Source organism: Pteropus alecto, unplaced genomic scaffold, assembly GCF_000325575.1.
Source record: "Pteropus alecto unplaced genomic scaffold, ASM32557v1 scaffold88, whole genome shotgun sequence".
Lineage (NCBI taxonomy): Eukaryota > Metazoa > Chordata > Mammalia > Chiroptera > Pteropodidae > Pteropus > Pteropus alecto.
Window position 1 is genome coordinate 2,964,375 of NW_006494611.1, and position 13,863 is coordinate 2,978,237.

General features: G+C 52.1%; 1 protein-coding gene across 2 annotated transcripts in view; it reads left to right on the plus strand.

The window, feature by feature from the left end:
• CHRD (chordin) overlaps window positions 1-8,681 on the plus strand; it is an 11,796-nt gene extending 3,115 nt beyond the window's left edge. The window contains exons 1-22 of one of the 2 annotated variants that reach the window (XM_015599843.2): window positions 116-244; window positions 724-853; window positions 1,007-1,135; window positions 1,229-1,328; window positions 1,451-1,538; window positions 1,896-2,037; window positions 2,152-2,292; window positions 2,377-2,459; window positions 2,536-2,683; window positions 2,842-2,948; window positions 3,073-3,192; window positions 3,824-3,980; window positions 4,316-4,536; window positions 4,995-5,108; window positions 5,443-5,715; window positions 5,808-5,901; window positions 6,019-6,075; window positions 6,345-6,448; window positions 6,896-6,998; window positions 7,459-7,613; window positions 7,744-7,884; window positions 8,219-8,681. In XM_015599843.2, the coding sequence (XP_015455329.1) occupies window positions 215-244; window positions 724-853; window positions 1,007-1,135; window positions 1,229-1,328; window positions 1,451-1,538; window positions 1,896-2,037; window positions 2,152-2,292; window positions 2,377-2,459; window positions 2,536-2,683; window positions 2,842-2,948; window positions 3,073-3,192; window positions 3,824-3,980; window positions 4,316-4,536; window positions 4,995-5,108; window positions 5,443-5,715; window positions 5,808-5,901; window positions 6,019-6,075; window positions 6,345-6,448; window positions 6,896-6,998; window positions 7,459-7,613; window positions 7,744-7,884; window positions 8,219-8,443 (2,862 nt within the window). In that variant the 5' untranslated portion in view covers window positions 116-214 and the 3' untranslated portion in view covers window positions 8,444-8,681. Of the gene's footprint in view, window positions 1-115; window positions 245-723; window positions 854-1,006; window positions 1,136-1,228; window positions 1,329-1,450; window positions 1,539-1,895; window positions 2,038-2,151; window positions 2,293-2,376; window positions 2,460-2,535; window positions 2,684-2,841; window positions 2,949-3,072; window positions 3,193-3,823; window positions 3,981-4,315; window positions 4,537-4,994; window positions 5,109-5,442; window positions 5,716-5,807; window positions 5,902-6,018; window positions 6,076-6,344; window positions 6,449-6,895; window positions 6,999-7,458; window positions 7,614-7,743; window positions 7,885-8,218 lie in introns of those variants that run through there. The other variant, XM_025042341.1, reaches the window with a different exon arrangement.
• Window positions 8,682-13,863: the final 5,182 nt, after the last annotated feature.

The window sequence follows — 13,863 nt, forward strand, 5'->3', positions numbered from 1 at the left end:
GGCTCAACGCAGCTGGCCACCCCGAAGGGTGGGCGGGGGCCGCAGGGCGCAGCGTGCCTGGGGACCCAGGGCCCTCGCCGCCCGGGGCGAGCACACTGCAGGAGCGGGACAGCGGCCACCAGCCAAGCCCGTCCCCGCAGGCTGCTCCTTCGGCGGGAAGGTCTATGCCTTGGACGAGACGTGGCACCCGGACCTGGGGGAGCCTTTCGGGGTGATGCGCTGCGTGCTGTGCGCCTGCGAGACGGTGAGTGACCTCAACCCGCTGTGGCCGCGGCCCTCGCGGGTAAGGGAGCGGAGGGGTTCTGGGACGTCGGAGTGGACTCGGAGCTGCTGAGGAAAAAGAAAAGAGCCTGCAGATATTTGGGATATTTTCCTGGCAAAGGACGGGTAGGTGGGGCGCCCCCTTCAAGTCTCAGGTGTTGATTATTGATCGCCCACTATGTGTCAGTGTCTTTGCCAGCTCCTTTTCGTCTCTCACTTAACTCGTAGTACAACCCTGCTAGGTAGATACTATTATTATCCCCATTTTACACATCGGGACCCCAAGGCCCGGAGAGCTTAAGTAACTTGTCTAGGTTCCCGCTGCTTTTAAGTAGCAGAGCGGTCTGCCTCCGTGGGACCACCTTGCCTTGGTCCCACGACTCTCCCCCGCTAGCCCTTGGTTCTTACGGATCGGATCGGCGTCTTGCACTCACTTGGTTTTCGTGTCTTCTCCGCGAGCAGCCTCAGTGGGGTCGCCGCATGAGGGGCCCGGGCAGGGTCAGCTGCAAGAACATTAAACCCGAGTGCCCAGCCCTGTCCTGCGGACAGCCACGCCAGCTGCCGGGACACTGCTGCCAGACCTGCCCCCAGGGTAAGGCCCGTTCAGTTGTGAGAGGAGGACGGCCGGACCACGGTACTTGGTCCTGAGCCCTGCGGATGGGGTGGATGGAGCGGACCGAGTGGCCAACTAGCCCTCCCAGTGCCCAGCTGAAGCCCGCGTCCCTTCTCCCATTCCCCTGCGCAGAACGCAGCGGTACGGAGAGGCAGCCAATGGGCTTGGCCTTTGAGTATCCACGGGACCCAGAGCACCGAAGCTACAGTGACCGTGGGGAGCCAGGCGCTGAGGATCGGGCGCGCGGAGACGGCCACACGGGTAGGCAGGGACCCGTCAGGGACCGGGGTTGTGGTTTTGGCCCTGCTACCATAGCAGGTGATAGCACTAGGGGACATCTTCCTTCCCTTGCAGACTTTGTGGCGCTGCTGACTGGGCCAAGGTCTCAGGCTGTGGCACGGGCCCGAGTGTCACTGCTGCGCTCTAGTCTGCGTTTCTCCATCTCCTACCGGCAGTGAGAAAGGGGAAAGAGGGAGGAGGGGTGGGCTGGGCACCAGGGGCAGGAGAATTGGGAGAGATTGGAAAAGCTGGTCTGGCCCAGGCTCAGAGTTCAGGCTCACCAAACCTTTGTTCTAGGCTTGACCGTCCCACCCGGATCCGCTTCTCAGACTCCACTGGCAGTGTCTTGTTTGAACACCCTGCAGCCCCCACCCAGGATGGCCTGGTGAGATGACGCCATTATAAGTGTGCTGAGTGGGCACTGTGCCGAGGGTGTGCTCTGTATTGCTTCCTTTGGTCCTCACAACAGCTCAGTGGAAGGAAGGCACTGACATTATGATGCCCATTTTACAGATGAGGGAACTGAGGCTCAGTACCAGAATGTGATTTGCTGGAGGTCACACAGCTAGTAAGTGGTGGAGCCAGGATTTGGACCCCAGCATCTCGATCCAGGGTCCCTTCTTAAGCTTCCTAGGAGGGCCTGGGGGCTCCTTCCCATGTTCCTTTCTTGCCAGAGCTGGGCCTCTTAGCTGGCCTGTCCTGCCTGCTGTCTGAATATGGCCTTCTTGTCTCTGTGCTCTAGGTCTGTGGGGTGTGGCGAGCAGTACCTCGGTTGTCTCTGCGGCTCCTTAGGGCAGAACAGCTGCATGTGGCACTTGTGACACCCACTCATCCTTCAGGAGAGGTCTGGGGGCCTCTTATGCGGCACCGGGCCCTGGCTGCAGGTGAGGGGAGCAAATGGCTTTTGGGTGTGGAGTTCAGTCTTCTCTATCCCTAGGAGTGGAATGGGCTGAGAAGGATTTTTTTTTGATGGGCTCTTATGGTCCACCCTCCCCCAGAGACTTTCAGTGCCATCCTGACCCTGGAAGGCCCCTCACATCAGGGCACAGGGGGCATCACCCTCCTCACTCTCAGTGACACAGAGGACTCCTTGCATTTTTTGCTGCTCTTCCGTGGGCTGCTGGAATCCAGGAGTGGGGGTAAGTGGGATATGGGGAGGGCATGTAAGAAGGGTAAAGAGAGCACCTAGCTCACAGAGGTGTCCACGTGTGCCGTTGTTGCAGAACTAGCCCAGGTTCCCTTGCGGCTCCAGATTCTACACCAGGGACAGCTATTGCGAGAGCTCCAGACCAATGCCTCAGCCCAGGTGAGTTAAAATCTGGCTTTTGCTGCTACCTGCTCTGGCCTCTTGCTAGGCCTACCATATCCTGCTCTGTCCCCAGGATCCAGGCTTCGCTGAGGTGCTGCCCAACCTGACAGCCAAGGAGATGGACTGGCTGGTACTGGGGGAGCTGCAGATGGCCCTGGAGAGGGCAGGTGGGCCAGGGCTGCGTATCAGCGGACACATTGCTGCCAGGCAGAACTGCGATGGTGAGGCAGGATGGTGCCTGGCACCCTGAGCACGCACAACTGAGAGGCATAGAAAAGTGCCAGGGGTGGGGCCGGGATGCGTATAGGGGGATCTCGGGGGCTGTGGGTATGAATGGGCATGGGGCCAGCTTGCCTCCACTTGTCTTGCTCCTCTGCAGTCCTGCAAAGTGTCCTTTGTGGGGCTGATGCCCTGATCCCAGTTCAGACTGGTGCAGCTGGCTCAGCCAGCCTTAAACTGCTAGGAAATGGCTCCCTGATCTACCAGGTAAGAGTCAGGGGCTACAGGAGGTGGGAAGGCAGCAGGGTGGGGTGGGGCTTTGGCCCGCATTAGTTTAGGCCCCAGGCCTTCTTTGCCATTGCAATTTGCCCTCCCCAACCCTGTCCATCAGGTACAAGTGGTAGGTACAGGCAGTGAGGTGGTGGCCATGACACTGGAGACAAAGCCTCAGCGGAGGGACCAGCGTACTGTCCTGTGCCACATGGCTGGACTCCAGCCGGGAGGACACATGGTAAGTGCTGCAGGCAGAAGTAGGCCAAAGAGCCCACGTACCATGGCTGATAATTCAGGCGCTGTGAGAAGCCAGGTTGGATGACCAGGGATGTTCAGCATCATTCACTCACTCACAGGCTCTCTCATTGATGCATTGATTTACTGGGCACATTTTTATTGAGCCTCAGGCCAGGGACTGGAGTACAAAGGAAATCAGATGTGGCCCCTGTCCTCAGCAAGCTCATATCAAATGGGAGGAGTTAGACAGGGAGGCCAGTGCAGGAGATCATATAATAATTGTGATAGCAATGGCTGCCACTTATTGAGCCTTTCTCATTTGCTACATAATGTACTGGTTGCCATATTTATATTATTTTTGGCCCTCACAGTACCCATTTTAGAGAAGATGAAGTGAAAGATCAGAGAGATTAAATAACTCCTCAAGGTTGTTACATGGGTAGACAGTGGCAGAGAAGGAACTTGAACTGAGGACTGCAAGGTTCTTACCCAGTGTGTGGAAGTGTGTATGAATGTAGTGGGGGCACAAAACATGGAAGGCTTCACAATTTTGGGCTTATGTGAAAGCTGAGGAGGGGTTTATCCAGGATCTGGCAGGCTGCAGCAAGGGCTCACTTTTCCCTGTCCCCCAGGCCGTGGGTGTCTGCCCTGGGCTAGGTGCCCGAGGGACTCATATGCTGCTGCAGAATGAGCTGTTCCTGAACGTGGCCACCAAGGACTTCCCAGATGGAGAGCTGCGAGGGCATGTAGCTGCCCTGCCCTTTAGTGGCCACAGTGCCCGCCATGACAGTGAGTGCGCCAGGGGTCTGCCTGCATTTTGCTGTCCTCTAACCACGTGAGGGATGGTGCCAGAGGGCCGCATCCTTGTGTGTCTTTCTCTGTGCCTGAGGTCTAGGTTTGCATCTGGAGATATATAGGTGGGGATGTTTAGTGTGGCCCTGCTGGGAAACCCTTCCTGTTACCATGATGTAGGGGTCTAAAACTTGCTGTTCTCCCAGCCCTGGGCCTATGGACAGTATCTGCCAGCTCATGGAGTCTGTGCTGGGGGACATGGGGAATGCTGGGATTGAGTGGCTGCTCTAGGCTACCTTCTCATCTGTTACCTTTCCTCTGTCTGGATCCAGCACTGCCCGTGCCCTTGGCAGGAGCCCTGGTGTTGCCCCCTGTGCAGAGTCAGGCAGCAGGGCATGCCTGGCTCTCCCTGGATACCCATTGTCACCTGCACTATGAAGTGCTGCTGGCTGGGCTTGGTGGCTCAGAACAGGGCACCATCACTGCCCACCTTTTTGGGCCCCCTGGGATTCCAGGGCCCCGGCGGCTGCTGAAGGGATTCTATGGCCCAGAGGTGAGGTGATGGTGGGAGGCAGCTTGGAAAATATCTGCTTTTTAGCATGAAGGGCTGTGTGGGTCTTTGACAGGTGAAGCAGAGAGCAGGCTGCTATATATGGCAGAGATGACATGGGCTTAGGAGTCAGACAAACTTGGCTATGAATCTGACTTATCCCTTTATTATCCATTCTACTTCCTGCGTTCTTCTCTGGTGGGATCCCTTGGATAGTATGTAATATCCTGGATCTCCAGAGAGGTTGGTGGGATGACCAAGCCCCCTGAAGTGGGGTGGGTTGCCATGGATTTGGCATCAGATAGATGTGGCTTATGAGCTCCATACCATTGCTAATAGACTTTGCTACCCTGGAGACTTTATTTAACCTCCCTGGGTCTCAGTTTTCTCATCTGCAGATTGGGACTGGTAGGCTCAGTCCTAGAGTGCCTTGTTCCCTCCCTTACCCTGTCTACTCACAGGCACAGGGCGTGGTGAAAGACCTGGAGCCTGAGCTGCTGCAGCACCTGGCACAGGGCACCGCCTCCTTGCTGATCACCACCAAGGGGAGCCCTCAAGGGGAGTTACGAGGGCAGGTAGGCAGGCAATGAGGGCCCGTGGGGATGGGTCGGAGTTGGGCTGGCACTGTGTGCCTTTGCGCTAGTCATTTGCTCTTTCCAAGCCCTGGAGATGGTAGTGTCAAACTCCCTGGCTGCTTGGGAGGATGAAGCCATACAAGATACATAAAAAACGAGGTTGGCAGCAGACTACACTGTCCCTGGCAGCCGGGATGATTGCTGTGGCTAATAGCATCCTCGTGGGGCTCAGAAGCGCCCAGTGGACCGGTTACAGTTGGCTGGAGGGCTGGCTGCTGCTGGTGGAGACACGAGAGGGAGCTCAGGCACTTCCTCAGCCCGCCTTTCCTCCCAGGTGCACATCACCAATCAGTGCGAGGTGGGAGGCCTGCGCCTGGCCGAGGCTGGAGCCGAAGGGACACCGAAGGCTGGAGCTTCCGATGTACCAGAAGTCGCAGTGCCTGCGTTGCCCGCTGTGCTCGGCCCTGACACCCCAGCATCCACCAAACCTGGCAGCCCCTGGCGAGCCCGAGACCCCAATACCTGCTTCTTCGAGGGGCAGCAGCGATCCCATGGGGCTCGCTGGGCGCCCAACTATGACCCGCTCTGCTCGCTCTGCACCTGTCAGGTAGGAGGCCTCCGAAGGGCAGGGCGGAAGGGCGCACTGGGGCCCGGTTCCAGGGGTAAGGGTCCCAGTCAACGCCCCCCTTCTCCCTGCAGAGACGCACAGTGATTTGTGACCCTGTGGTGTGCCCACTGCCCAGCTGCCTGAGTCCAGTGCAGGCACCGGACCAGTGCTGCCCTGTGTGCCCTGGTGAGTGCCCTGCAGGGGTGGAGAGGGTCATGGAAGGCCCATCTGTATGGAACGAGGCCTCTAGGGAGGGAAGGAGAGTGATCACCCTCTTCCTTTGCTATTTATCTGGCTACACAGAGAAACAAAACGTCAAAGACCTGCCGGGGCTGCTGAGGAGCAGGGACCCTGGAGAGGGTGAGCTGGCCGTGTATGAGCTGGGATGGGGAACTCAGAGGAGCTTTTGTGTGGGACCAGGAGGGGGACAGGATGGTGAGAGTATATATGGGTGGGGGTGAAGGCTGAGGGGCACAGGTTTCAGTGACACTTGATATGCTTCATTAGGGTTACTGGCCCTTCGGAGGCCTCCTACCTGACAGTGGGGGTTGGCCTGAGACTCAAGCCTTGATTTTGGGTCCAGCCAATGAGCTCAGTACTAATGGTAGCTGGGCACTGTCCCCCACCAGGCTGCTATTTTGATGGTGACCGGAGCTGGCGGGCAGCGGGTACCCGGTGGCACCCTGTCGTGCCCCCATTTGGTTTAATTAAATGTGCTGTCTGCACCTGCAAGGTATGGCTGCTCAATCTTCTCTAGTGCCGTAACACAGATGGGTCTGTAGAGATGGGGAGGGGCAGCCAGGAGAGAAAAGCCCAGCCTTGGTGAGGAGGGATCAGGGACCAAAATAATATGAGAAAAAACCCTTTGGGTTTTGAGAGTTGGCTTCCTGTAGGAAAAGGTATGAATTCTGGCTCTGCCAGATAATTAGCTCCGTGTAATTCCTGGCACTTTCTGTACCTCCCTGAGCTACACTTTCCTCTCCTAAAAGCAGATGTGATAGCACCTACCTTTCAGGGCTACAATGAGGATTAAGTTCAGGTATATAACACACCAGCCCAGGGTCTCTGAGTAGAAGGCCATGGATATATTACTTGAGGTGCGGGGAAGGAGAGGGAGGAAGCAGGAGGCTTATTTGCTCCTCCTCCTTCCTGACACTCCTCACACAACGGATCCCTACAGGGGGACACTGGAGAGGTGCACTGTGAGAAGGTGCAGTGTCCCCGGCTGGCCTGTGCCCAGCCTGTCCGCGCCAACCCCACTGACTGCTGCAAACAGTGTCCAGGTGAGGGGGGTGGACACTAAGGCCTCCTGGGGCAGATAAGGCCCTTCACTGCCTTGTCTTGGGTGAGGGAATGCATAGCGAGGGTGGATGGAAGGGAATTCTCAACTAATTCAGCATTTACTGAGTACTGTTCTGTACCTAGCCCTAAACACAGTGGGAAGAATGTGCATGTATTAGTGGGCTATGATGGATTCCGGTTCCTGCCCCATGTATCCATCCATCCATCCATCCATCTGTCTGTCCGTCCGTCCATCCATCCATCCATCCATCCATCCATCCATCCATCCATCCATCCATTCATCCATCCATCCATCCATCTATCCATCTATCCAAATTTATCACCTTCTAAGTGCCAGAAACTGTTAGGTACTAGAGAGTCAAAGACAAAACCTGGGTGGGTGTCACAGAGTTCATATCTACTGATCTTTTCCTCCTCCTCTCTTTCTCTCCCTTCCAATAGTGGGGTCAGGGGCTCAACCCCAACTAGGGGACCCCATGCAGGCCGATGGGCCCCGGGGCTGCCGTTTTGCAGGGCAGTGGTTTCCGGAGAGCCAGAGCTGGCATCCCTCAGTGCCACCCTTTGGGGAGATGAGCTGCATCACCTGCAGATGTGGGGTAAGCGGGGAGTGGAGGGCTTGTGTAAGGTGGGCATTAGGGACTTGGCCTGGAATGGGCAGACCTTCTCATGGGGGCAGGCTCCTGGAGGCAGGCTTCCCCAAAGGGGCTAAAGGCCGCTGTGCCCCAGTGCCTCTGGGGACCCTCAGGATCTGCTCTGTCCTGCACCAGGCAGGGGTGCCCCACTGTGAGCGGGATGACTGTTCACTGCCACTGTCCTGCATCCCAGGGAAGGAGAATCGCTGCTGCTCCCACTGTACACTGCAGAGGCGTAAGTGAGGGAGTCAGGCTGCCTGGGCTGCCTGGGGAGGGAACGGACCACCTGCCCTGTGCCAGGAACAGCACCCTCTGCTTCAGAAGTGCCATTCCATTCCGCCCTTACAGCAACCTTGTGGAATTGTTATGGATTATCTTTTCTTTACAAAGGAGACTTCTGAAGCTCAGAGGAATTAGGCAATTAGACTAAGGTCACACAGCTGGTATGTGCTGACTTGCTTAGAAAATTCTGACCTTTGTGGGACGAGAACAGAGATGCTCTGCTGGGCTCTCTGTGCCACCCCGTTCATTCCCTTTCTCCTCCAAAGTTTACTCCCTTCTGTCTCCAGCAGCCCCAGAAACAAGGACAGTTCCAGAGCTGGAAAAAGAAGCTGAAGGTTCCTAGAGAGCAGCCAGAAGACTGCATGACCAAGAGGATGGGGCCTGGGCTGGGGGAAGGAGTAGTGCCAAGGGCCTTGCAGTCTCCTGTAGGGAACCCAGTGCCTTTGGCTCCTTTTTTCTGCCTCTTCTCCCTTCCCCCACTACCTCTGGGAATCATAACTCCACAAGAGTGAGGGGCAGCCAGGGCCGACCAAGGCCATGTCCACTCCAACTTCTGCCCCATCACCCTCTGGCCTCTGCTTCAGAAGCCCAACTCCTTTCCTTCTGTACATAATGTCACTGGCTTGTTGGGATTTTTAATTTATCCTCACTCAGCACCAAGGGTCCCCTCACTTCACTCCTGCTGCCCCTGAGCTGAGCAGAGTCATTATTGAAGATTTTTGTATTTATTAAAACGTTTTTTTCTCAGTCTTTGAGCTCAAGGTTATTTCTTTGTGGCGAGGGCCTGAGTGGGCTCCAGTGGAAAAGGGTCTGAGAGTAGGAGAGGAGAGAGGAGCTCTGGCTCTGGGGGCGTCCCTTTGACCCTCGCACAGCAGTTGGCTGGCACGCCTAGGTTCCGCAGAGGAGCTTGGAATTGTCTTTGAGAGGGACCAGGGTCTCAGGAACGAAGGCCACTTGAAGCATGATTTAGATGTAAGTTTAGTTTCCACGGGCCTACCTATGGCTGGCATTTTTGCTCACCCCCATGTTTGAAGTTGCTCCTAAGAGAGAAAAATGTAACCAGCCTCTACCTTCTTTGACTAAAATGAGACAAACGCTTCCTGTTATTCTTCTTCCCTGGAAACTAATTGTGTTCCAGACCAGTTCTGGGCAAATCTGGATCAGAGTGGATTGGAATCAGCCCTGCTCCAGTTCTTGCCTGAGCTTATCTTGGGATCAAGTGATGTACAGAATAAGATAAGACCCCTAGCCCCTTTCTCCCCCATTCCTGCCACCAGTAGCTGGGCAATAACACAGACCTCACCTGCTTGAGAGAAATAAGAGTATTAGGATAGAGAGGTGTCAAATATATGTACATGCAGATCTATCTTTTGTGAAATAAAATGAGTCTGAAATTTTATGACCTACTAGGGTAGTGGGAAAGGGAAATCATAGCCTTCTTATTTGGGGTTAGGCATGCTGTGTGTGTTTGAGAAGTTATTGTCTTAGTCCAATGAAGCATCAAGTTCCAGTTCTGCTGTTACCTAGCTGAGTCATTTAACCTCTGTGAGTCCCTGTTTCCTTTCTGTAAAACATATCTCCCTCACAGGATTCAGTCAGAATTTCTGAATTTTGCAGCTCAGTGCCTGGCACACATTTATTGGAAAGGCATTTTAGCTGAGGTAGAATTCTTGGAGCTGGTTTGAAATGAAAGGCAGAGAGAAATCTGGGGAGGGCAGTGGCAATGGTTTTCAATTATGTTTGGCGTGATATTCTGCTGACTGCCCATGGGGAGTGGGGAGGCCAGGCTGGGGATGAGGGGATGCTGAAGATGGGGATAACTAGACTTGGCCTAGAGCCCTGGCTATCAGTAGTGGGGATTGTGAGGGTCAGATAGGAAAGAAAAAGCAGCAGGATTGGCCTGGGGCTAAATGCAGAGAATCAAGTACGGCACCAGGTGCGGTGTGATGGAGGATTTGGCCCAGAAATGGATGCACAGACAGTATTGTCCTCCCTGGTGAGGAAATTTGATGGGAAGAAGGGTTGAGAAGGGAAATTTTGATCCTTTGATTTAACACGAGTTTGCTGCTGAAGCTGAAGTAGTGAGCGTTCACAGGGTGGCTCGATGGGCTCCAGGAGGCAGGAGCTTACTCCCAGATCCTGCCCTGCAGGCACCCAGCGTGGCTTCAGAGTGGCATCAGTGGATGTCAGTTGAGCAAAGGAATCAACAGCTAATGGGTCCAGGCAAACCGCTGTTTCCTTAGACAACAGTCTTTGAAACATCTTTCCCCTCACAGTCTGCATTTCAACCAAAGCTGGCCAGTCCCCAGGGCCTGCTGAGTCCTAGAAAGGTGGTAAAGTGACCACAGAAGTCCAGCCTTGCACAGTGTGTGACATGTGTCAGATGACTTGGAAGCCCTGACTTACAGAGACCTCAAGAGGGCACTCCATGCATTCCTCTTCAGGCAACTGCACCATCTCAGAGAGCCCTTCCCATTTCTAAAAAACAAAAACAAAAACAAACCCCTAACACAACAACACAATGACACCACCACCACCACCACCACCACCACCACCACCACCCAAGGAGAGGCTCATTTTTCTGGGTAGAGTATTTTAATGTCTCCAAATGGTTGCTGATAGGATTTAAAATTTGGTATCTAATCTTGGATCACTCAGACCTACTTCGTAAAGGGTTTCACTGAGTCTCTGAGCTTCTCAAGAGAAAGAGATGGAAGGCAGTAATACACAGGGCCTCTGTATGGCCAGAGGAGAAATGGGGGTGGGTCTGATACACCTGTTTTTTTGGAGAAAACTCCTTCACGCAGTCTTCTAGTTTGCCACTTTCTACTTGTGAGCACTTTTATGCATTCTGCAGTGACACCCCTTTGCCATCTTTTGCCACATCCCAATTTTGGTATGTCAGGTGAGGAACAACCACTGTGAGCTATCACGTGGTGGCACTGCTGGCAGCCATCAGTTCACTTGGGGACAAGTCAACCAGAGCAGTGTCTGTGCAGGTATTTGAATAATTTATGGCAATGACTTAAGAATGGTAGTTTTCAAACTCTGACTCAGATGTGTGAAGGTGCCTCCAGGAGAGGGAAAAAGGGGGGCTGGGGAGAGTGGAACCGCTCAGTGCTTACTGGGAGTAAGGACTCTAGGGCCCTCCCACTCTACTTCCAAGTCAGCTGCTCCATTTCTTGGAAGGCTTGCTTTCCAAAGAAGAGTTGGTTGCTTTTGAAAAAGTTTTAGAACAACTGTTTTATTGCATCTCACCCTCAGTCTCTTAAGAAAACAATGAGAAGTAGAAAAACAAAAATGTGACCCTTCTGAGACAACAAAAGTGGCATAAGGAGGAGGTCTCATAAAGTAATGCAATTGGAATAAGTAGGGAGTTCAAGCATACTGAAAGGGACACATTTTGGCTCATCAGATTTTAGGTTAGTTACAGATGATGTGTGAAGGAAAAAAACAGAATACATATGAAATACTGGAAATGCACTGTTAAAGATGACGAAAGGGGAAAAATTATTAGGGACCATTAATGCTTATCGAGTTCTGAAGGTGAAGCCCCCTTTAACACTGTCTGTCTGCTTTGATGTGCGTTTCCATGAACAAAGAGGGCTGCAGGAATGATTTTTGCTCGCCATAAAAGTAAATCATTGCGAAAAATTATAGCAATACACAAACGTATGAGGAATAAAGAAAAATTTACCTGTTAGAAAGAAAGAATTCCAGCCCCTGGATAACTGCTATTAATAACTCACTGAGTATTTTTCTAAGTTTTAGTTTGCCTGGCCCGAGCCACATCCTGCCCCTGCAGTACCTCAGCCCTCACTTGTGAAGCGGCTGTGATGTCTGTCCTTGACCCAGCTGAGGGTATTTGTATGATAACCTCTGGAGCTGGAGCACATATAAGTCTGTACAAACAAGGACTGCAGGAAATTGCATTTAAAAGAAACCTAACCCTTTGTATTTAAAATAGGGGAGGCAAAACTCCAGAAATTTTGAAAAAATTCTCACCAACTCAGAGAAGTTGGCAAATTGGCACCCAGTGATTTGATTTTTAGCAAATTGACTAGAGTCCACCAGTGGAGTTCCAGCTCCTCATCTGATGAGTGTTGGGCAGGCCCGGAGGTTGTCCTATCCTCATGTGGGCAGCAGAGGCTGGCTAGCGGGGCTGTAGTTTGAAAATCTCCCTGAATGCCACCTAAAGAAGCACCATGCAGAAAACACAAATAGGCTCCTGAAAATGCTCCGGAGAGGGGTTCATGTGAAAGAAAGGGAGCAGAGAAAGATGATGAGGAAAGGTACCTGGTAGACTAATGCTGGAAGAGCAGACTCTAGATGTTGGAAGACAGAAGATACCTCATTCTCCCCAGCAGCTCCTGCAGCTGGAACCAGATCAGCCTTAGGTTATCTTCCCAGAGGAGCAGGGAGCCCACATGGGCAGCAGCCCAGTACCCCTCCTTCTGACTCCACTTCCCACTCCTCGGGTCCCAGGAGGTCTAGATCAGATTCACTTTCAGGACTCATCCCTTTCTCCCCTTGGCACAAACATTACTGCACCTGCTGGCTGGTGCTTGAAATTCCTTTTAGAAGAGACTTTTTCCTTCCACAACTGAAAGATGGGAGTTTTAAAATATAAAAGACTGGTTAAGATCTTAGATCATCTGCTAAAGTATAATCTATCAGTCAACAAATGCAAATGATTATTGTCAGATCCTGTTCCTTTTAGACAAGAGGAGAGTTAGAAAAAAAGTAGAGGGTGAGTGAATGAAGGGTAAAGAGGTAGGAAATGGGAAGTCACAGACAGTCTTTCAGGCAGGGACATTGACAAGGGTGGAGGCTGTTACCTCCCAGAGCTCCTCAAGGTAGAGATGGAATTTATGTCCTGCATGTTTGTGCTCTCTCCCAATTTAGCGGGAATTCGGCCACTCAGACATATGATTCACATCAACTGTTTTTTCTGACTTTTAGAGGTTTTTTTTTTTTTTTTTAAAGGAAAGGCTGATGTCATTATGAAGGAACTTTTTTTTCTCATAGGTTTCAATTGAGGTATCACCTAGATTCCAACCGAGGTACCACTGGAAACGGCACCAGGGAAGACCTTTCAAAAGTAGCTTTTTAATTTTCTCTCCAGAAATAGATGAATGCGAGGACTTCCCTTACAGGGGTAAAGGAAGTGGTTTTTTATTTTTGTTTGATCATAAATATAGTAATTTTTCAATGGAAAAATTTTAGCAAACAGAACAGGATGAAATGAAGAAAATTTAATGTTAATTACTTAATAAAATTAAAACAACTCAGAAATAATACTCATTTACCTTTGATTCCCTCCCAGTCTTTTTCTGAACATTAGTATACCATGATTTCTTTGAAAATTTCAGGTGGTTATTTCTAGTGAACCAATTTTTTAAATTATAAAAATAATATTTGCATGAGGTAGAAAGTTTGGTTAAAGAAAAACTCCAGATTTTTTTTTTGGTAGAGAATACAAAGTTTTTTGAATTATTTTCTTCCTTCTGTGTGTTTTGTTGAGCTTACCCTGTGTTTATAGTTTGATATCCCTCTTTTCTTTGCTTGGCCCTGTCATTACCTATCTCATGAATTTTGCCATGGATTGTTGGGGTTTTAAGAGAATTTTTTTTCACATCTGGCTGAAGCCAGATGAAGAGATTGAGGGTGATCCGAAACCGCAAAGCCGGGAGAGCAAGGGTGGAATAAACTCAGTCCAGCGGGACAATGGCATGGCAGTGCCATTTGGCAACAGCACCTGGGGTGAAGAAGGAATGCATTTGGACACCTAAGATGAGCCACAGTCCGGAGCGGTGGGGAGCCATGAAGGGGCTGGAAGGTGGCAGTCAGAAGGAGCCAGAGATGCAACGAGGCGGGGGCGGGGTGGGAGTCTCTCTGCCTGAGATCAGGCAAAAGCTGCTCCAAAGCTGGA